The sequence below is a fragment of the Mus caroli genome, unplaced genomic scaffold (assembly GCF_978045245.1).
Source record: "Mus caroli unplaced genomic scaffold, Mus_caroli_1 scaffold_8, whole genome shotgun sequence".
In the NCBI taxonomy this organism is placed as follows: domain Eukaryota; kingdom Metazoa; phylum Chordata; class Mammalia; order Rodentia; family Muridae; genus Mus; species Mus caroli.
Window position 1 is genome coordinate 126,865,877 of NW_028227263.1, and position 22,282 is coordinate 126,888,158.

Here is a 22,282-nt window from a genome sequence, read left to right on the forward strand (position 1 = left end):
CGTATAGCATCTGCCGGAAATACCCCAGGAAGCAGCTTGGGGACTCTATGAGGCTCACTTATTAGAAGGTATTATCAGTGGTAGAGCCTTTATTTAGCCTACAAAGTCTATTCAATCCCTACACACACACACATGCATACACACACACACACACACACACACATACACACACATACACACACACACGCATACACACACGCACACACATGCATATACACACATACACACAAGCACACATGCGTGTGCGCATACACACATGCATACACACACGCACGCACACACACGCACGCACACACACACGCACACACACACACACACACACGCACACACACACACACACACACACACACACACACACACACACACGTGCATTGAGAAGTTACTCCCTTTCTCTCCAAACTAATCTAGCTTTCCGTGTTAATGGATTTGTCTTCTCTGGAGCAGGAACTAACATAGTATTTTTATTCATATTCTATTTATTATGAAAGAGGGTCTCATGTAGCTGAGGACCCTGATCTCCTGATCCTCCTGCTTCCACCCACATCTCCCTCCGCTCCCATCAGATGCACTGTCCCCGCTGTGGCGTGTGTCAGAGCTCCAGTTCATTCTATGGCCGGCTGATTTGTGTCTGTGTGGACCGATGCTTTCCTTCACCGATGGGATGGGCTGGCATCCGGGCTGGCTTCTGAGAACACAACTGCCACGGACACGTGGACACAGGCGTGTGTGGACAGAACGAAGCTTTATTTCTTTGGAGTATTGCTAGGGACAGCATTGCTGAGTCACGGGGCGTGTGTTTGCCTCCCTTAGGAGCTGCTTGGCTCCTCTCTAGCCTGGCTGTTCAATTTTGCATGCCTACCTGCCAGGTGGAGATGCTCAGCCCATGTGAGGTCACTGCTGTTGTGTGTGTGTGTGTGTGTGTGTGTGTGTGTGTATTTGCCCATGTGGTCAGAAGTCAGCTTTTGGAAGTCAGATCTCTCCTTCCACCTGGTTGAGGCAGGGTTTGTTTTGTTTCTGCCTTCTAGGCAGGATTTCACATAACCCAGGTTGGTCTTGAATCTGCCACATAAGAGTTTGAATCCTTGATCCTCTTGTCTCTACCTCCTCAGTGCTGGGGTGACAGATGTGGGTCACATGCCTACTTTATGTGGTGCTGGGAATTGAAGCCAGGGCTGTGTACACGTTAGGCAAGCAGTCTACCAACAGGAATATATCCCCTGTCCACTTTGTCATTACAGCTACCTCGGCGGTCTCGGTAATGCACGGACACACTGCAGTCACTTAATGTCTACAGAATAATGTCTGCTCATAGATTAGTTAATGGGATGCTCACACAAACACAGATGAGGAAAAACAGTTATCACCAGCTGAGCAAGTAATCCCAGCATTGGGAAAGCTGAGGCAGGAGGATGGTAATGAGTTCAAGGCAGCTTGAGTTGTGTAGATGAGACAACCTGAGTAATCTTCCTGAAGGCCATGACTGCTAAGGGCCATGCTGGTTTGCATCTGCCTTTTGCAGTGGTAAAGTCTGAGAGAGGCACCATGGCATACAGAGCTGCTCCCTGCTTCACTGTGATGCCAGTCAGAGGTGGGGACGGTGCCCATCACATTCTGTTCTCAGAGATGAGAAGCATACAGGGCCCTGTTTCTTCTCTGTGCTTTTAAGTACACCTTTTATTTATTTATTGGGTGGGGACAGGGAAGGGCACAGTTTATGGAAGTCGGAGGACAACTTGCAGGTGTTGGTTCTTTCTACTGTGTGGGTCTGGGGCTTACACATGGGCCATCAGGATTGGTGGCAAGCATCTCACCTGCTCTTTCTCCAGTTTTTCCTTCCTCTTCTTCTTTGTATTGAGAATTGAACTCAAGGCCTCACACATACTTGGCAAGCAATCTACCTCTGACCCACACCTCAGCCCCTCACTGGGGGATTCTAGGCAGGGGCTCTACCACTGAGCCACGCCCCCAGCCCCTCACTGGGGGATTCTAAGCAGGGGCTCTCCCACTGAGCCACGCCCCCAGCCCCTCACTGGGGGATTCTAAGCAGGGGCTTTACCACTGAGCCACACCCCAGCCCCTCACTGGGGGATTCTAGGCAGGGGCTCTCCCACTGAGCCACACCCTAGCCCCTCACTGGGGGATTCTAGGCAAGGGCTCTCACACTGAGCCACACCCCCAGCCCCTCACTGGGGGATTCTAGGCAGGGGCTCTACCTCTGAGCCACACCCCAGCCCCTCACTGGGGGATTCTAGACAGGGCTCTACCTCTGAGCCACACCCCAGCCCTTCAGTGGGGGGATTCTAGGCAGGGGCTCTACCACTGAGCAATGTCCCCACCCTTTTTTGCCTTTTGAGATTGGGTCTCAGTTGCTTGGACTGGTCTTGACCTCACTCTAGCACAAGCAAGCCTTGAATTTTTATTCCTCCTGCCTCAGTCTCTTAAGTATCTGGCATAGAGTCATGTGCCTCCTAGGCCTGGTTTCAGGGCCTTTTCTGTTGTCACACTGTCATACTCAGTGGGTAGAAGCTGGGGTCTGCCCAGGCTAAGGTTAGGCGACAGCAGGAACCGTTCCAGCCCCCTTGGCAAGGGGCTGTTGGTGAGAAACTACACTACCTTCCCAGCGACATAGGATCTAGTAGGTAGCAACAAAGATTTGGAAGCACCCCCCCACCCCACCCCCGGTCTCAAAAGCAGCTCCACATGAACCTAATGCAGACATGAGCTTTGGTTAAGTCTTGCCATCTTTCTGGCTTCAGCCGTCTCCCTGGGAAAAAGGGCCAACTAGGTACCCTTCCTCATAATCTTGTAAGCACAAAGTAATTTCTTAGAAATTGGATGTGGGAACACACTGCAATCCCTGATCTTGGGGGTGGGAGTCAAGACTCTTCTTTAGCAATCTAGGGGCTGCGCTGGAACTTGTGCCTCATCCCCTAAATTTCAGCACTCGGGAGGGGGGCAAAACTACACAGCCAGGCCGTCTCTCAAAACCAAACCAAACCCAAGGCTGGGTGTGCGTGTGTTGGCAGCAGACTCTCCGTACTGTTAGGTGCTGTCTCTGGGTAGGATTTTAGAGCGAGTGTTTCATGTCTAGAGCTGTCATCCCTCACAGTGTTGGGGCCCTGTGTAGGCTCAAGTATGTCTAAAGTATGCTTAGGTCTCTCTGCTTTTCTTAGATCAATGTGATATGTTGTTGACTGACTCACTGATGTACCAAGGGCAAGGCTTCCTAAGGGTCGCTGGTTCCCAGGGTAGACAGATGAGGGCTCAGACAGCCAGGCCAGGCAGGACCACAGGTTTATTGGGGGCTGCACACACACACACTCACAGCATCACACAACAATGGCACAGTTACTCGGGACATCACGGTGGCCTCTGCCATCCACGGAGGGCCCAGAGGCAGTGGGTTCTGGCCTCCTCCCCTGTGGCCTAGACCCCTCGGGGTCCTTCCTCTGGGCCAGCTGAGGAAGGGAAGGGGCTGCTGGGGTGGGCCTCGGGCCTGGCAGGCAGGGGACGAGCAGGCAGGTTGGTCCAGCAGGCCGGGCTGGGCGGAGCCCCCCTCACTCCAGGGACTGCAGCATCAGCAGCTGCTTCAGCACCTTCGTCTGGCTGGTCTCTCGGATCTCTCCTGCCAGGAACATCTCATCTACCACCGTGTAAACCTGGGCAAGGAAGGGAGGGCAGGTCAAGCTGGAGTGAGGGAAGGGAGCCGAGGGTAGACCCTGAGCAGAGAAACAGCATGGGGGCGGGCAGGGGCAGGCAGATCTTTGGTGGCTCTGGGCACATCCCTACAGCCACCTCTTGCTCACTTATCTACAAGCCTACCTTGTAGAAGTTGAACACCAGGTCCAGTTCACAGACATTGTGGAAGTATTCATTTAACACCTGAGAGAAGGAGAGGAAGACCATGGGTAAGAGACAGGTACAGACAAGGCCATCAGTGCTTGAACCCTGTATCCCATGGTGAAAGGAGAAAAGCAGCCCCAAGCCTGTCCTCTGACCTTCTGTGCAAGCTGTGGCACATGTGTGCCCACATGAACACACACGTCACAGCTCCCAAGCCTGTCCTCTGACTTCCTGTGCAAGCTGCAGCACATGTGTGCCCGCATGAACACACATGTCACAGACACTAGACACACATGGTGGTGGTAATAATAATAATAAATAAAATAGGAAAGGAGACAGGCTGGGAGGCCTGGGATGTAGTTCAGTGTCTGTCAAGCATTTACGAAGCCCTGGGTTCCATCTCCAGCACTGCATAGAACCTGCTTAGTGGACCACATCTCTAAGCCTAGCACACGGGAGGTAGGTAGAGGCAGGAATTTAAGGTCACCCCTGGCTATACAGCAAGTTTGAGGCTAGCTGGGGCTCTATGAGACCTGTCTCAAAAAAGGGGGTCAGGGGAGGGAGGATATGTGCAACTGGAGAGATGGCTCAGTGGTTAAGAACACAGGTTGTCCTTCTAGAGGACTCAAATTTAGTTTCCAGCACCCACGTCAGGTGGCTCACAATGGCCTTCAAGTCCAACACCAGGGAGTCTAATGCCCAATGCCTTCTGGGTCCTCAGGTGCCTGCACACATGTCATACTTGCATGCATGCACACACACACACACACACGCACAGTGGATGGAGGAAGAGACAGTAAGGCAGTTGTGTTGACTGTCATTGAGCATGGGGAAAACTGAGGGGGGAACCTAGATCATGAGTGCCAGGCCATCCTGAGCTACAAGGGAGGACACTGTCTCACAGAAACAAGCCAGTTATCAAGAGGACAGATAGACAGAAATAGTGACTGAACCAGTGAGGACACAACTGTTGGATGACAGACAACTGAAGACCTCAATTGTGACACCAAGAAAGGGGTCAGGAAGAGGGCTCAGCTGATGCAAGTGCCTGCTGCCAAGCCTGCTGACCGAGTTCAAGCCCTGGAACCACAGGCTGGAAGGGCAACACCTGCTCCATGTTCTCTTCTGACCTACACACGCACACGCGCATACATACATGCCATTGTATAGGCACAGTCACACCATGATTAGTCAAAGGTGGAGCCAGGTGGCAGATGGGCAGATAGAAGAGGCACTAGGCCGGAACAGATGAGAGAGGTGAGGAGGGAGAGGCAGATTAGAAAGAGAGAACCATGCACACAGAGGAAGGCTGGGGGTGGGGGTGGGAGGACAAATGGCCACCCCAGCACTCCAGGGCCTCCTGGGCCGGCACCTGACTCACTTCTACGAAGTTGTGGATGGCCTCGAGATAGGCCAGATTGTTGTCGTTGACATCCACGCAGATGCAGAAGTAGAGGCCAGCGTAGCGTCGGTAGATGATCTTGAAGTTCCGGAACTGTGGGCAGAAAGGAGCAGGACTGAGCTTGGCAGAGGGGGCCAGATGCCAGCTGTTCCACTGTGTGTGTGAGCACGGGCTGTTTCTGCCTCGGGGAGGGGAGGGGACGGCAGGGCAGTAGTGACAGCCAGCTTTGACACATGGTCCAGCAGAGGGTCACTTGCTCAGGCAGTGGGATGGAAATCCCCAGGGTTAGCATGATTGGACTTGGGGGTTCAGGATAGGGCCCTAATCCCTTTTCATCCTGGGAGTCAGGGAGGTTTCCCAAAGGAGGGCACTGAGTTGAGAGCTGGAAGACAGTCGGGGGAGTTCCAGGCACAGGGAACAGATTGTGAAGGAGCCAGGGCAGGGACCGTGACTAGGCCTGGCAGCAGTAGGGGGCTGAGGCAGGAGGATCACATCTTTGAAGAAAGTCCAGGCTATGTAGTAGACCGTAACTCAATACAAAACAAAAATAAGTTTTAGCTTGTTTGTTTGTTTTAGCATAAAATCTACGATGTAGCCCAGGCTGAACTTGTACTGGCTATGTAGCTGAGGATGCCCTTGAACTTCTCATTCTCCTGCCTCCACTTCCCAAGTGCTGGAATTACAGACATGCAGCACTACACTTGGCTCAAAGTCTCAGGAGAGGAAGGCATTTCAGATCAGCCTAGCAACACACAAGCAAACAAACAAACAAAACACGGAAGTTTCTTATTTTGGGGCATTTTGAATTTTAGAGTTCCAGGAAGCTCAACGTACACATGTAAACATTAGGATAATGCTCACATGGCCCACAGCGAGGCACACCTGTGCTGGGGTAGACACTTAATACTGTGTGCATGGACACTGGACAGGGGCTGGGGCGTGGCTCAGAGGTGGAGCCCCTGCCTAGTATGCATGAGGATCTATGTTCTGGTCTCAGCACAGTGAACAAACAAGAGGAGGAGTGTACAGTTAACACATATGGATGTGCACACTGGGATATGGCTGGTGTTTAGCCAAACCCAAGTTTTCTCTGGGATGTATGTAGAGCACCACCTGGTGGTAACTGCGGTGAATTACATAGTTTGTGACTCCTGGAATTTTTTTTTTTTTTTCAGCTCAGTTCATTTTTTTTTAAAATATTATTTTGCTTGTTATTTATTTATTATTTGTACAAACAAGGTTTCTCTATACAACTCTGGTTTGGAACTTTATATATAGCCTATACTAACTTCAAATTTTTCTTGATCTTTCCACATCCACTTCTCAAGTGTGGGGAAAACCGTTACCTCAGAGATAAAGGCAGAAGGATAGTCAGGGCTGGAGGTCTCCCAGGACTACAGAGGGAGACTGTCTAAACTGGGAGAAAACGGTGGGTGGTGGCAGCACACACTTTTGGGAAGCAGAGGCAGGAAGATCCGAGTTTGAGGCCAGCCTGGTCTACAGAGTGAGTTCCTGAAGAGCCAGGGCTACACAGACACCCCTACCCCATCGCCATTCCCTAAAAAGAAAGGCTCATCCATAAAGTCTCACTCTGCAGCAAAGAGGCAGACGTGGAGCCACAGGCTTTAATCCCAGTGCTGGAGGCCCGCTGGTCTGTCAGGCTAGAGCACCAGGCCTCAGTGAGAGATCTTATCTCAAAACACAAGGTAGACAGCTCCTGAGGAACGACCCTCAAGGCTGACCTGTGGCCTCTGTACTCTGCCCTGCCACACACATAAACACGCACAGGAATTCAGTGCCTATGTCATAGGCATACACCTTGGTAGTAGGGTTCCAGGCATGCATGGCGGTGGTGGGGTTCCAGGGATGCACTGTGGTGGTAGGGTTCCAGGCATGCACTACAGTGGTAGGGTTACAAGCATGCACTGTGGTGGTAGGGTTACAGGCATGCACTGCAATGTTAGAGTTGCAAGCATGCACTTGTCCTCAAGACAGTATCTATGTAGCCCATCTTGGACATAAACTCACCATGTAACTGAGGAACCCCCCTCTGCCTCTCAAGTGTTGAAACAGAGGCAGGCACCACCACCCCATGTGATGTGGCTCTGGCTTCGAGCCCTGCACTTCATGCATTCTGGGTAAGCACTTTACCAACTGAGCCATATCCTCAGCCTTCCATGCAACTTTCCTTTTGCAGACAGGGTTTCAATGTGCAGCTCTCGCTGGCTAGAAACTCTATGGAGACCAGGCTAGCCTTGAACTCAGACATCTGCCTGCTTCTACCTCCCGGATGCTGGGACTAAGGGTGTGAGCCATCAGTCCTAGTACTCACCAAGTTTCTTTAAATTATTAGCAATGTCACTGTTCATAGCTCAGGACTTAGCACGTGGCTGACTTCAAGTGGCATCTGCTCAATGTTATCTCGGCTCAAGGCAGCACCAGGGACACCATGAGACATGAACAGCTTCTCTAACAGGCTTAAAGTGCGATGGGGGTCCTGAGCTGTCCTTAGATGGTAAGGACCTGGGATGCTATAGCGTGCACTTGGTCTGTGCTTCTTCACTGTTCCAGCGAGTTCCTGAGCCTGGGTACCCAGGACATGCTGAAACTCCATTTCCATTCCCTTCCCCAGCCTCTCTATCCCAACACCTCTGTGGAATGAGAGCAGACACCTCCCTCATGCTTCTCACCCCAACCCTGCTCTCTTTGTGTGTGTGTGTGTGTGGGGGGGGCACATCTTGGAAGAACGAGCCCCCCTCTGTGCCACACTGCTACCACCTTGGGGGTCTCCTGCTCCTGTTCTTGCTCCCAAGTGTGGTGGTACAGCTCTGTGACCCCAGCACCAAGGAGGCTGAGGCCGGAGGATTATGAGTTTGAAGCCAGTCTCGAGATGGAATAGACCTGTGTTCCCCTGCACCCAGGTGGCTGAGGCAGGAGGATTGCTTCAAGTTCAGAGCAAGCCTGGACTACACGGTGACTTTCAGGCTAGCTTGGACTGCAGAGTGAGACTCTGTCTCAACAAAGGCAAAACCAAGGTAATCCGAACATTTGGGTGACAGAGGCAGGAGAATCAGGAATTCAAAGCTATGCTTAGCTACAGGCAGTCTGAGGCAGGCTGGAGGCACACAAGGCCTGTTTCTAAAAATGAACACAGAGAAACAACGAAAAGTCAGCACTAAAACTATGGCCAGCAGATTGCGGCAGTTTGCAAGCCTGGCCCTGATGTCCATCCCTGGAGCCCACACAAAGGTGGAAGGAGAAAATGAGTCCACAAAGCTGTCCTCTGACCTCCACACACATACACACTATGACATGCATGCCCCCCCCCCCCCCCAACAGTAGATAAGCATAGCCAGACAGATGGGGGATCCTGGAAGCCTGTGCCAACTCATGTCCCCTGCTCCAAACCATTCTGTGGCTCTGGCCACTAAGTGTGTCCAAAGGCCTCAGGACCGCAGCCAGGCTGATTCTCCTTGCCTGTCCCTCCTGGAACTCTCCACCCAGCTTATGCCTCAGGGCCTTTGCACCTGCTCCTCCCTGGAGGCTTGGAATGTTCGCTGCTCGGGGAAAACATCTCCTCCTACTCCCTCAGCCCTGCAGATCTTGGTTGAAAGTCACCTGAATGAACAGGGTTGTGGGTGTGTTGAGGATTTGAACTCAACTCCCTACGCTTGTGTGTTCTGTACTCAATGAGCCACATCCACAACCCTTGAAAAAGAAAAAGAGCTAAAAGCACGGGGAGTGGATTAATAGAGAGGAGGTCACGGGCAGTGCTGCTGTTAGAGCGGGGGAGGAGGAGGAGGAGCCAGGGAAGCAGGGGGCAGAAAGAGGGTGTCAGTCACCTCCACAAAGTTGGTGTGCTTGGCATCCCTGACGGTGACCACGGCGTGCACCTCCTCGATCAGCTTCTGCTTCTCGTCGTCATCGAACTGCATGTACCACTTGGCCAGGCGCGTCTTGCCTGCCCGGTTCTGGATGAGGATGAATCGGATCTAGAGCAAGCAGGGGAGGGAATGAGAGATGCGGGGGACACAGCTCAGGGTGGGCACCACGAGACATTCTATGGGAGAGATGTCGGGGCCCAGGCTCTCCCTGTGGCCAGCTCTCTAAGGCTGCCTCCCTCCCTGGGACCCTGCTGCACCACTCTAAACATGGGCTGCGACCCCACTTCCAATGAGTGACTGACCAAGCCCCAGGCTTTAGTTCATCTTATATCCATCCATCCATCCCTGAAGCCACTTCCTTACCCTCAAATCAAGTTTCCCAAGAATCTCATCTTATAAGGGATAGGGGATCGGTCACAGGGCTAGGGAAGCACTGAAGGCCTGTGTGAGCCAGGCAGGAGCTGAGCCACACCTCTGGCTGCTCACTGGGGGATGACACGCACTACCACTGAACAACAAGTTATGGCCATCTCACTGTTGGATACAGAAGCACTCAATCCATGTTCATATTTGGACTTCTGTGTCCAAGTTCCTAGCGCGTTCCTTTTTTTTTTTAAACAATTTTAGATTTATTTATTATATGTAAGTACACTGTAGCTGTCTTCAGACACTCCAGAAGAGGGCGCCAGATCTCGTTACGGATGGTTGTGAGCCACCATGTGGTTGCTGGGATTTGAACTCTGGACCTTCAGAAGAGCAATCGGGTGCTCTTACCCACTGAGCCATCTCACCAGCCCTCCTTTTTTTTTTTTTTTTTTTGAGACCCTGTCTCCTGCAGCCCAGGCTGGCTTCAAGTTTACTATACAGTCCAGCAGACCTTGAACTCCTGCTCCTCTTGTTTCCACTTCCCAAATGCGGGGATTACAGGCTCAGCTGTGTTTGGTTCCTTGTGCTAGTATGTGCACTTGCATGCAGGTACCCATAGAGACCAGAAGCATCAAACCTCTTGGAGGTAGCATGCCAGGCGGCTGTGAGCCACCCGATGTGGGTGCTGGGAACAAACCTGGGTCCTCTGCAGGAGCATAGGTGCTCTTAACTGCTGAGCCAGCTCTCCAGCCCTTGCTTTTCTGTTATTTTTTAAAAGACAGGGTCTCCCTATACAGCCTAGGTTTGCCAAGAACTTAGGGAAATCCTCCTGCCTCAGCCTCTCAAAGTTCTGAGACTACAAGTGTGGGCCACTATGACTGGTTTTACTGGTGCTTTGTGGAATCCCAACACCCTGGAGGCAGAGGCAGGAGAATTACTGTAAGTATGAGGCAAGTTTGGTTGATATACTGAGTTCCAGACCACCTGAGGCTACATATCAAACCTGGTCTCAAAACAAAACAAAACAAGTCAGGCACCACAGACTTCACCCCGTAGCCCACTCACGGCTGTGCCGCAGTCACTGCTCGTTCTAGTATGCCTCCTTCCTCTCCTTTGCCAAGAATGACCGGGGCAAGCCTGGAACTCAGGATCCTCCTGCCTCAGCCTGAAAGCATGGCAATGCAGGCCTATTCCACCCACTCCCTGACTGCAGGCGAAGGCTACTGTACGTATGGATCTGGGTTAGCTCATTGATTCATTCTTCGGCTGAGGGACCACGGTACAACTTCCACTTCGGGCTACAGTGAGAAATGGCATACAGGTCTCTATGTGTAGCCTTGGTTTTTGGCGAGCTACTTAGAGCAGACTGCTGAGCTGTATGGAAACTGTCTATCCTCTCTGGGCAGCGTTTGCACTCTCTCTGGCACTTGTTTGCTTGTGTGGAGGTCAGAGGATTTTGAGGGGGGCCATTGCCCCTTCCGACCTTGGGTGCCTAGTAGTAAACCCAGGTTGCTGAGCCTATGTGACAAGGGCTTTTCCCCTCTGAGCCATTTCAACCCATGACGTTTGTTTGTTACTACGGTGAATTCTGGGCTAGAACCTGGACCTCACATCTTCCAGGCGGGGCAAGTGAGCCTTGACACTTAAATACCCAAGCTGTTTGGGGTCTCAGTGTACTGTACTGTGAGCTGTACCGTGAGCCCGCAAACCACAAAAGAAAACCACCCACAGCGGGTCTGACTCAGACCACACACTCTGTGTTAGTCCGACTACCTTCTATCTGGCTCAGAAGGAAAGTCATGAGACCCCCAACCTGTCAGAGAGCAATTCTGAAAGCTGAGTAAGTCAGGTAGACTTGGTGGCACAGGCCTGTCATCCAAGCTTTTTGGGAGGCCGAGGCACGAGGATCACAAGTTCAAGGCCTGCCTAGGCAACTTGGTGAGACCCTGCCTGGAAACAGGACGAATGGCAGTGATAGAGTGCCTGCTTAGTGCGCTCCAGGCCTGGGGCTCAATCCCCAGTACGACAGGAAACAAAACAACTGAGTCGAAGCTACAAGCGCTCAGCACAGTCCCCAGTGCCCAGTGAGTCCTCAGTAAAATCAGCAATCGTGTGACCTAGACCTCCTCATGCTGTTGAGGGTGACCCCCAACCATAACATTTTTGTTGCTACTTCTTAACTGTAGGTTTGCAACTGTTATGAACCATTATATAAATATCTGTGTTTTCTGATGGTCTTAGGTGACTCCTGTGACGGGGGCATTTGACCCCCAAAGGGGACATGACAGTTGAGAACTGCTACCCCAGATGCATTCAATCAAGCGGCAAAGAGCACACACTCCGACCTAGAAACATCGGAGTACTCTCAGGCAGTGGCTTTATGTTGATGGGCCTCTGTGGACCCTCTGTGGGCCTCAGCTTCCCCTTCTGTGTAATGGACACAATGGGATTTCCTCCTTCCTTCATTAGACCAGTGAACAGGGTAACATCTATAAGAGGCGCAGCATGCGGCTACTATATACTACACATCCTAAGCCCCAACTTCTAAGTAGCATTATAAAGTGTGTCCTGTCATTTCACTTTCAGAAACTCATACCCCAGCCACCCAGTGATGCACATCTGTGATTGTAGCTACTGGAAAGGCTAAGATGGGGGTGGGGGGTGGGTTAGAGGTTCAAAGGCAGCCTGGGATATCTGCAAGATCCTGTCTCAAGGAGAGCAAAACAACACTGCTGGTGAGCTGGTTCAGTGGGTACAGGTTGACAAGCCCAAAGACCTGAGTTTGATCCCTGAGACCCACATGGTGGAAGGAGAGGGCTGACTGGGCAAGTCACTTCTAACCTCTACATATGTAACGTAAAATGAGAATAAAACACAGGAAAGACAGAGATGTAGTTCAGTGGCAGGAGATGTACTAGACTTACAACCATGTACAAGGCCCTGGGTTTCATCCTCAATACAAACAAACAAACAAACAAACAAAAAGGGAGAGAGAGAGAAGAGAGAAGAGAGAGAGCCAACTTGAGAGCGCACAGAACGGGCAGAAGAGAAAGGAGGGAGGAGAGAGAAAGAAACCACAAGGCTGAAAATTTAGCTGAAGGTAAAATACCCAAGCCGCATGCCAAAGACCCGGGGTTCAATCCTCTACCGGGGTTCAATCCTAGGTACTGAGGGGGAAAAACGGAAAAGGGGAAAATCAGGGCTCAAAGGTTCCCTGCTGGGAAGCCTAGTTTGGAGCCCTGTCTGTCCAGACATATAATGCTCTTGCCCATTTTACAGATGACAAAGCTAAGACCCAGAGTTATCACAACCAGAAAGCAGAGCTAGTTCCTCCAAGTCTTTATACCCTGAGCCCTGGATTCTTTACTGGCTTCCATGGTCTTTCCTGAGCCCCATTCTTCCCTCAACCTATCTGCCTTATTCAACCTAAGCAGAAAACCAGAAACAGGATGTTACATGCCCCATTCCAAGAACCACTTCTGCTGAGCCAGGGAAACCCAGGAAGGGAAGGGGTGGGCACAGGAGCAGAAGGGAAGAACAGCTGGAAGCAAGGCTGAGTTAAGCCCTCTGTGTCCTACCCCACTTGCCCTCCAACCAATACTTCTTTCTGTTTCCCTCAGTGAGAATCGTTCCACTCCTGGGAACACATCTGAGCAGCCCCTAGTCCCTACATCCATCCCTCTGCTGTACCCTCAGGGAGCCTCCCGACCGCCTCCCCCGATGATTGTTCGTTGTAACCTCCACCCCCTGACCCCAGCACCTTTGGCCCCGACTCTGTGAAGCTTCACCTGTCCTTCATTACAAGCACCCCTTCTCCCTGTCCAAGGCTGGCCTCCCTTTTTACAAAGGTCGCATCGAACCTCCAAGACCTCTACTCACCTCCTGTTCTGACAAAGGCCCGTCTTGGAGGTGTTGGTTCCCCTAAGTCCAGTGCTCAGCCCTTGATCCCAAAGCTCCCCCTCCTCAAATGTGACGCCTCCAAGCCTACTCTGCACCCCGGATCTCTCCTCTGTGCAACATTCTGTTCAGCTGCTCCCCATTTTCTTCTAGAATCCACTTTCTACTGCTACAGCCCTCTCTCCTTTTGCAGCAGCCTAATTCTAATCCTACAGGGGCTAACTTCCGGCCTCCAGGGTCCTCTTCTTCCCCTGGAGAGTGTCTTCCCTGGCCATATCCAACTTGCCCTAACACTAGCTCTCCTTAAAACCAGCTCCTTCCTTCTCATAAGGAATCCTCTCTGCCCTGTCTGTAGAGTCTCTGGTTCTTTTCCATCATCCCTTCCTCATCTCCAATATCTTCTCCCGCCTCTGTGGTTTCAAAATCACCCCCAAAATGTCTCCCACCAAAGCAGTCCCTCCCCTGGACATTCTTTCCCCTCCAAATCCTTTGCTTGGAACCACAAGCACACCCCGCAGCACAACATCCAGCCCCTGATCCCCATTCCTGACCCCAATCCCGAGAACCCGCGCCCGGCCCGGATCATCCACGGCAGGAGGAAGCTTGTCAGCTCCAAACCGAAACCCCGGGGACCGTACGTGAACACCCCCCACACCCGCCTGTGCCCGGTACGACGCTCCCCCCGTTACCATGGCGACCCCTGTCCGGACCCCAGAGGCCCGGGTCCCGCTGTAACAGGGCGGCTCCCGCTCTGCTTGCAGTTGTGGGGCCCAGGGCTAGAACTGACTTCCGGCAGGAGAACCCGCCTTCCTCCTCGGGCACGGCCCTCTGGGAGTTGTAGTTTAAACGCACGCGTTGGCAAGGGTGGCCCCGGTCTAACGCCTTCCCAGCATGCTCTGCGACTGCCCTTTTTCCTATCAAGAGACCTAGCCACCAAATGCAAGTACCAAATGCATTGTGGATGAAGGACTCTGAATAAGGACAATTTCCATAGGTTAAAAGTAGGCTGAGCGAGCGTTGCATTTCGGGAAATGTGGTTCTAGTGCTCCTCGATCCCAAAGCTACCAGCAGGGACATGCTGGGAATAGTAGTTTTTTTCTTTTGAACTTTGCTTTAAATTATAATATATAATGTGCTTTGATAATATTTCCCCATTACTATTAGCTTACTTCTTTCTCCTCCACCAAAACCCTTTCTTCTCCAAAGTGTTCCCTTTTTTATGTATTTTTTTCTTGCGGAGCGTGTGACCCACGGCATTGATCTGGGGTTGTTGATGTGAACGTTGCTTACTTGGACATGGGCATCTTTTAACAGAATACACTACTGAGAATATGACTCTCGCACCCACTGCGACTGGTTTTTAATTTTTTGCTTATTTTATGTGTTTGAGTTCTTACCTGCATGTAGGTAAGTCTACAGTATGCCTGCAGTGTCCACAGAGGTAGAAGACAGCACAAGAACCTAGGAACTGGGGTTTGGGAGCCGAATCTGCTAGAGTAGCAAAAGCTTTTAAAAAAAGTCTTCTCTCCAGCATCTCAATCCTTCCCCACCTGTGGTGAAATGCTGATGGGCCGTCTCCTACAGGCCTTGAGCAGTAACTCCCAGCTGCTGTAAGGCATCATCTCTGTCACCTTCAGAAGGCACGTTTCACTCTTCCCTCCAGTGATTTTTTTTTCCTTTAAACTCAGGGTTTTATGTATCCTGGACTGGCCTAGGACTGGCCTTGTAGGGGAGGATCAGTTGGAGTCCTGATCCTGCAGCTTCTGCCGCCCAAGGGTCTACAGTATAGGCATATGCCACCACACCAGTCTCAGGGAAAGTAGGTTATTTTATTTTACTTTTGAGACATGGTTTCTTATGTAGTCCTGGCTGTCTTGGAACTCACTCCATAAACCAGACTGGACTTGAACTCAGAGATCTGCTTACCCAGATTTAAGGTTTGCACCACTGATGCCAGGCAGAAATAGTCTTAAACAAGACATTACACTGTGGACCTAAAAAATGTAACTAACTGCCTTTCTATGCTTATGCAGTGCTCTAATTAGTTGAGCTTAGGGATGTAGGTTTTCTCATAAATATAACTACATATGTACATAAAATAAAATAAAGATAGGAATTGGGCTAGACACAGTGTCTGTAAATCCATGGAAGTGTACTGGTATGGATTGAGGCTATTCTGTATTATATAGGGACTCTCTGGCTAGCCTCAATTACAGAGTCAGACTTTGTCTCAAAATTCTAAAACCTGCACCAGGCAAATAGGTCAGTGGATAAAGACAACTGCTGCCAAGCCTGACGATGACCTGTGTTCAGTCACTAGAAGCTGTATGGAGGAAGGAGAGAACTGAATCTCCATTTGATTTGCCCTCTCCAGTTGTCCTCTGACTTACACACAAACACACACTCTCTCTCTCTCTCTCTTTCTCTCTCTCTCTCTCTCTCTCTCTCTCTCTCTCTCTCTCACACACACACACACACACACAAACACCACTAACTTACATATACAAACACACACAGAAACATGGAGGATAAATTTGAAAGATGTAAAGAGAAAAGTAAGGAGAGAAAGTCCTTGTGTTGTCCTCTGAATTACACACACATGCACACTCACACACACAGACTCTCTCTCACACACACACATACTCTCTCTCACACACACTCTCTCTCTCTCTCACACACACACACACAAACACATACACAACACTAACATACATACACAAACACACACACAGAAACACAGAGGATAAATTTAAAAGATGTAAAGAGAAAAGCAAGGGGAGAATGTCCTTGTGCGTGTGGGGTTCTTCCTAGAATAAGCCCCAGCACCAATGAGCGTGGAAGAGAGGAGCCGTCACTGGTGGACCTTAGCCAGGTGAGCTGCAGGAAGGCTTCCCTCCCAGGTCTGGTTGGTATTATCATCTTTATCACTCTAAAGCCACAAGGTGGGGCAGTGGAGGGAGAGTTTTACGGAAGCCTGTGTGGCTTCAGTGGCAGGGCAACCACCCGGATTGTTTGAGCTGTGTCTCCAGGTTATTTTCTGTCCCAGGTGGTGAGTGACGTCACACTTACTAATTAAGCAGTACAGACAGCACTTTAAGCAAACCACTGAACAAACGGATAAATCTAGTAATTGGTCCTGTGTCCTCCCTTTCTCTTCGCCTACATAACTTATGAATATATCCTGAAGCAAGCGGTTGGTACTCTGGCCTATCAGCTGCTGTTCTAGTGCTTTCCTTCTAGTTTTGATGAAGCTGGACGGGGAGTTTAAGATGCGTGGTCCAGTGGGGCTGGAGACATGGCTCAGCGGTTAAGAGCACTGACTGCTCTTCCAGAGGACCTGAATTCAAATCCCAGAAACCACATGGTGGCTCACAACCATCTGTAATGGAATCTTATGCCCTCTTCTGGTGTGTTTGAACACAGCTGCAGTGTACTCATTAAATAAGTATATAAATAAAATAAATAAATAAACATGTTCCTAATAGAAGTCCCAGCACCCTCATCATAAGCAGCCCCATAGCAGAGGCAGCCAGGCTCCCCCCCCCCCCACCTTGTTGTCCGTATTTACTCCATGGCTCTCCTGTACTTTTTGCCTCACTTTCCCAGTAACACACCTTTGGCGAATCCTCATACGATTCCTGAGTAATTAGCATAAAACAGCTTTCTTTATTTTGAATCGTGGACATGCCTAATCCTCCACGGTTTTGGAGGAACGTTGCAGCCAGTGCATCTCTCTGGTTCTGGAGAGTGACTGTGCTTTCCTGAACAACGGTTCATCTTTATCTGAGTGGGGACCTGGCTGTGCTGAGTGAACTTGTTAGATGCCTATTGCAGAGGCACCTCATGGACCCAGGCAGGGCCATGCCTAGCAGGACTGGTAAAAGTGCAGGAGTTCTCTTACTTTTTTAATCTAAGGGATGTAAGTATGGCTGGACATCACTGCCTGGGAGCATATCACAGTAGAGCACAGGTCAGCCTCTGTCTCCTGGGTAGCAGGTGTAAACACCGTAGGGACAGGCTAAGGATGCACCATTAGGAGCTACTGCTCTTTTAACTAGTCTGGTACAGCCCCTTCCATTTCCCACACATTGGCCTACTTCTGTGACCTGAGCAGGTAGCCCAGTTAAACACACCCCTTTTGTGTTATTAGTCAGGCTTCGGTTGGTCATTCCTATAACCTGCCTTCACACAAGCACATCCGACAGTCCTGACTGGCTTAGTTAGGGTTTTACTGCTGTGAACAGACACCATGACCAAGGCAAGTCTTATAAAAAACAACATTTAATTGGGGCTGGCTTACAGGTTCAGAGGTTCAGTCCATTATCAAGGTGGGAGCATGGCAGTATCCAGGCAGGCATGGCACAGGAGGAGCTGAGAGTTCTATGTCTTCATCCAAAGGCTGCTAGTGGAAGACTGACTTCCAGGCAACTAGGGTGAGGATCTTATGTCCACACCCACAGTGACACACCCATTCCAACCAGGTCACACCTATTCCAACAAGGCCACACCTTCAGATGGTGCCACTCCCTGGTCCAAGGATATACACACCATCACAACTTCCTATTGGCTCACACCCATGTCTGAGCAGTCTTTCCTGGTGATTACCCCACAACACCAGGGTCAAAGGCATGTGCCACCGCAACTGGCTTCTTTTAGTGGTTCTTGGAGGGCAGTGCCCCCCCCCCAGGGAAAGCTTTGTGAGAGCTTGCCAGGTGTGATGGTTTGTATATGCTTGGCCCAGGGAGTGGCACTATTTGGTGTAGCCTTGTGGGAGTAGGTGTGTCACTGTGGGAGTGGGCTGGAAGTGGTCATCTCTGGGATTATTATTTTCCTATCTGTGGTATTCAGCCAGCCCTCCTGATTTTTAGTAGCCCCTTTATCAGTTCTTTTTTTTTTTAAGATTTATTTATTTATATGTAAGTACACTGTAGCTGTCTTCAGACACACCAGAAGAGGGCATCAGATTTCGTTAGGGATGGTTGTGAGCCACCATGTGGTTGCTGGGATTTGAACTCGGGACCTTCGGAAGAGCAGTCGGCACTCTTAACCACTGAGCCATCTCACTAGCCCTATCAGTTCTTTTAAATTTAAACTTGTGAATTATTTATTTATTGTATGTGTGGGTACGTGAACATGCCACAGTGTCCATGAGTAGGCCGGAACAAAACCTTCCTTCAGCCTGTTATATGAAATATAACACAGCGGTGGCAAGGGTCACGGGGTACCTGGAAGGCCATGCCAAGGCACCCCTGAGAAATCACACCGTGAGGCAGACCTGGTGTGAGGGATGGCTATTGTAGGGAAGGGAGGGGAGTGAGGACCCTGAGAAGAGGTAGAGAAGGGGGACAAAGGAGGGCAGAAAGAAAGACAGAGAGGTCGGCTGGGAATGTGTGGGGACCGAGAGAGAGAATGGGGGGGAGTAGAGAGAGGGAGAGAGAGAAGAGAAGAGGGACTGGGGTAGTGAGCAGTCCTCTAATACGCTGCCAAGTCACCTGCACCTGGTGGCGGCAGCGGCGTAGGTAGTAATGGCGGCAGGTGATGACTTAACTGGCCGGTGATGACGTAACTGTTGCTAGGTCCCTGGGAAGAGTCTAACAGAATTATCTGTAAGCCAACACAGTTGGTCTAGGGAATCAAACTCAGGTCATCAGGCCTGACAGTGTGGACTTTACTCACTGAACCAGCTCCCTGGCCCATATCAGTTGTGTTTGTCATTCTTTTGTTTCTGGCCTATTGTGAGGGGAGTTCTGGATAATGGGATAGGACTTTGGTTTTTTTGTTTTGTTTTGTCTTTTGTATTTTGAGACAGGGTTTCTCTGTGCAGCCCTGGATGTTCTGGAACTCACTTTGTAGACCAGGCTGGCCTCGAACTCAGAAATCCGCCTGCCTCTGCCTCCCGAGTGCTGGGATTTAAGGCGTGCCCCACCACCGCCCAGCTGGGATAGGACTTTGGAGCTGTGTCTTCTTGGACTACCTTGGCTCTTGGTGTGAGCCTGGCAGTGTATCACTTCCATAGCCAGGGGGCCCACACAGCTCCTAGGAAATGGAGGGTTTGGACTCTGGGTTTAGCTTCTTTGTTCCCTGAGGTAAGCAGTCCCCTTTCATAGGTTTCAGCTCTGACCAGTAAAAGGTTCCACATCTGAGCTGGGGAGCTGAACTTTGTTGGGTGTGAGGAGACAATCTCTTCTACAACTTCTACACAATCATGAAGGGGCTCTCCCTCCTCTTCTGGTAAGTGTGTGGCTGAATAACATAGCTGCCACTGTGGATGGAGGAAAGGCCCGATATTCCCTTAGAGAACACACTGGAATGGGCTTGTATCTGGAATGCATCCGGCAGAGGTTGGCAGGGCTGGGCTGTGGCTGAGGCTGATGAGCGTTGCGTAGCTCACTGCTTTTGGAGGATGGGATGAGATGGTCTTGCAGCCATCTTGGTTCCCTGTGATGCTGACAGTTGGAACACTAGGGAGGCAGCATCATGTGAAAAGTTCCATCCCCTGGGGATGCCAGTGTGGGTGCTTCCTTGGTGTCTTCAGGCTTAACAATCTTTGCACGACTGTGTGGGTTTGTATTAGGACTGTGCAGACCTTGTGACAAGAGTTCTGTAGCCAGGAGCTGGGGGAGGTTATATGTTCCACTCCTTGTAGTGCATAGAGTGGGGTAGAAGGTGCCTGCTTTGCCACACCGTGATTTAACCATGCTCGGTCACCTCTGCTCCTACTAATGGAATCAGATTCTGTAGCTGCAGGTGTGTGGAGAATGGCAAGTGTGCTCACATTCATCCACCATTCATTCATTCAGAAGTTATAGACTCCCGTTTTAAATTCCCAGTCTGTCTGTTTCTCCAGAGATCAATACCAGTACCACCTTGGTCCTCATCGGGGCTTTGGATGCAATCCTCTGTGGGGTGAAGAGCCAGGCTGCACTGGCTCTTCCTGCCTGTCTCCTCTGGGAGGGGGCGTGCCCTTGCCTGATCTGGACTCAGAGACTCTGATCCTGGGTGTCATAGTCATTTTGGCCCCTAGAAAGGGATCCTGGAATCCCATCGGGTATGTGGGTATGCGTTCCTCCTGGCTCCAGAGACCTTTGGTTGTCTGAGAGGCCCTGAAGAGGCAGTCATTCTTGATCAACTGGGGTCATGGTGAAGGATATCCTGTTAGGGCCTCCAGAAATGTTGTGGGAATCTTTCTGGAAAAAGCCACTCCAACACCAACAAGAGTGGATGAGAAGCGGTGTCACTGGTGGACCAAAGCCATGATGGCTCCTGAAAGGTTTCCACCCCCAGACCATTTTGTATTCTCATGTTATACTCCAAAGCCACAAGGTGGCACGGGTGAGGTTTTACAGAAGTCCCTTGGGAAGTCAGCGGGTTGTTAAGGGCACAGACGCTTTCCAGGTAGCAAGTGAAGTCATGCTTGGTAAACAGACAGTACGGGCAGTGATCCTTCCTGCCTTATCATATTTCACCTTCACATTTGTGTTTGTCGCTGCAATATTCCCATTGTCTAGAAACTGGAACAAGCCTGATGTCCCTTAGGGGATGACTGACTATGAAAATGTGATATAAATAGACTGTGAAGAAAGAGGAAAGCCAAATTTAGAGAGACAAACACTGAGTGTTTCCTCTCCTATGCAGAACCTAAATTTAATTTAATTTTTTAAAATTTAAATTTTTTTATTTTTTTAAATTTTGTTTTGAAACATCTTAAAATGTTATTGATTGATTGATCGATTGTTGTGTGTGTGTGTGTGTGTGTGTGAGAGAGAGAGAGAGAGAGAGAGAGAGAGATTGATTCTTTTTGGCATGGGATCTTGCCATGTTGATACTCACTATGTGACCAGACTAGCCTCTAACTTGCATTGATCCTCCTGCTTCAGCCTCCCAAATGTCAGGATTACAGCCATTCACTGAAACTCCTGGTTTAACATTTTGTTTATGGATACACATGCACACACACACACACACGCACACACACATAATCTCCCTGACAAAAATAGGTGTGATTGTGAGTGCTTTTAATCCTTGCATGTGGAAGGATTGGGAGTTCAAAGTCATCCTTTGCTACTTATGAAGTTTGAGCTACATGAGACCTCAGATCAAGAACCCAAAAGGAGCCTGGTGGTGGTGCATACCTTTAATTCCAGGATTTGGAAGGCAGAAGCAGGCACATCTCTCTGGGTTCGAAGCCAGCCTGTTCTACATAGTTAATTCCAGGATAGCCAAACCAGGCTGGCCTTGAACTCAGAAATCCGCCTGCCTCTGCCTCCCGAGTGCTGGGATTAAAGGCATGTGCCACCATGCCTGGCTGAGAAACTCTGTCTTACAAAACAAACAAACAGGGCTGGTGAGATGGCTCAGTGTGTAAGAACACCGACTGCTCTTCTGAAGGTCCTGAGTTCAAATCCCAGCAACCACATGGTGGCTCACAACCATCCGTAATGAGATCTGATGCTCTCTTCTGGGGTGTCTGAAGACAGGTACAATGTACTTACATATAATAAATAAATCTTAACAAACAAACAAGAAGAAAGAAACCAAAAAAGAGAGGCTGGAGAAATGGCTGGCAGAGATGACACAGGGGTTAAAAGGACCCAAGTTCCATGTCCAGTCAGTCACTGAGGTGGGTGGGATGGGATCCAACACCTTTAGTCTTTGACATTCACATGCATATATCTCTGCACACATGTAATTAAAAAATTAATCTGCATGGTGGTTCATGCAGAGACAGGTGGATCTAGCATGAAGCCACAGTCTGTCCCAGGTCATCCGTGGCTACATGGGAAGTTTGAGGCTACCCTGGGATACACAAGACACTGTGTCTAGAAAAAAAAATTAGCCAGGTATGATGTAAAAAGATAATGGGAAATGGAAGGAGATTTGCTGAACTGAG

The 22,282-nt window shown here is 50.2% G+C and overlaps 1 protein-coding gene across 1 annotated transcript; it reads right to left on the reverse strand.

Annotated features, from left to right (window-relative positions):
* Positions 1-3,276: 3,276 nt before the first annotated feature.
* Positions 3,277-14,284, reverse strand: Ap2s1 (adaptor related protein complex 2 subunit sigma 1). Its single transcript, XM_021167543.3, has 5 exons — positions 14,082-14,284; positions 9,088-9,237; positions 5,225-5,338; positions 3,823-3,882; positions 3,277-3,659 (listed from the first exon to the last, which is right to left on the reverse strand). The coding sequence occupies exons 1-5, from the start codon at positions 14,082-14,084 to the stop codon at positions 3,558-3,560; spliced, it is 429 nt and encodes a 142-aa protein (XP_021023202.1). The 5' UTR covers positions 14,085-14,284; the 3' UTR covers positions 3,277-3,557.
* Positions 14,285-22,282: the final 7,998 nt, after the last annotated feature.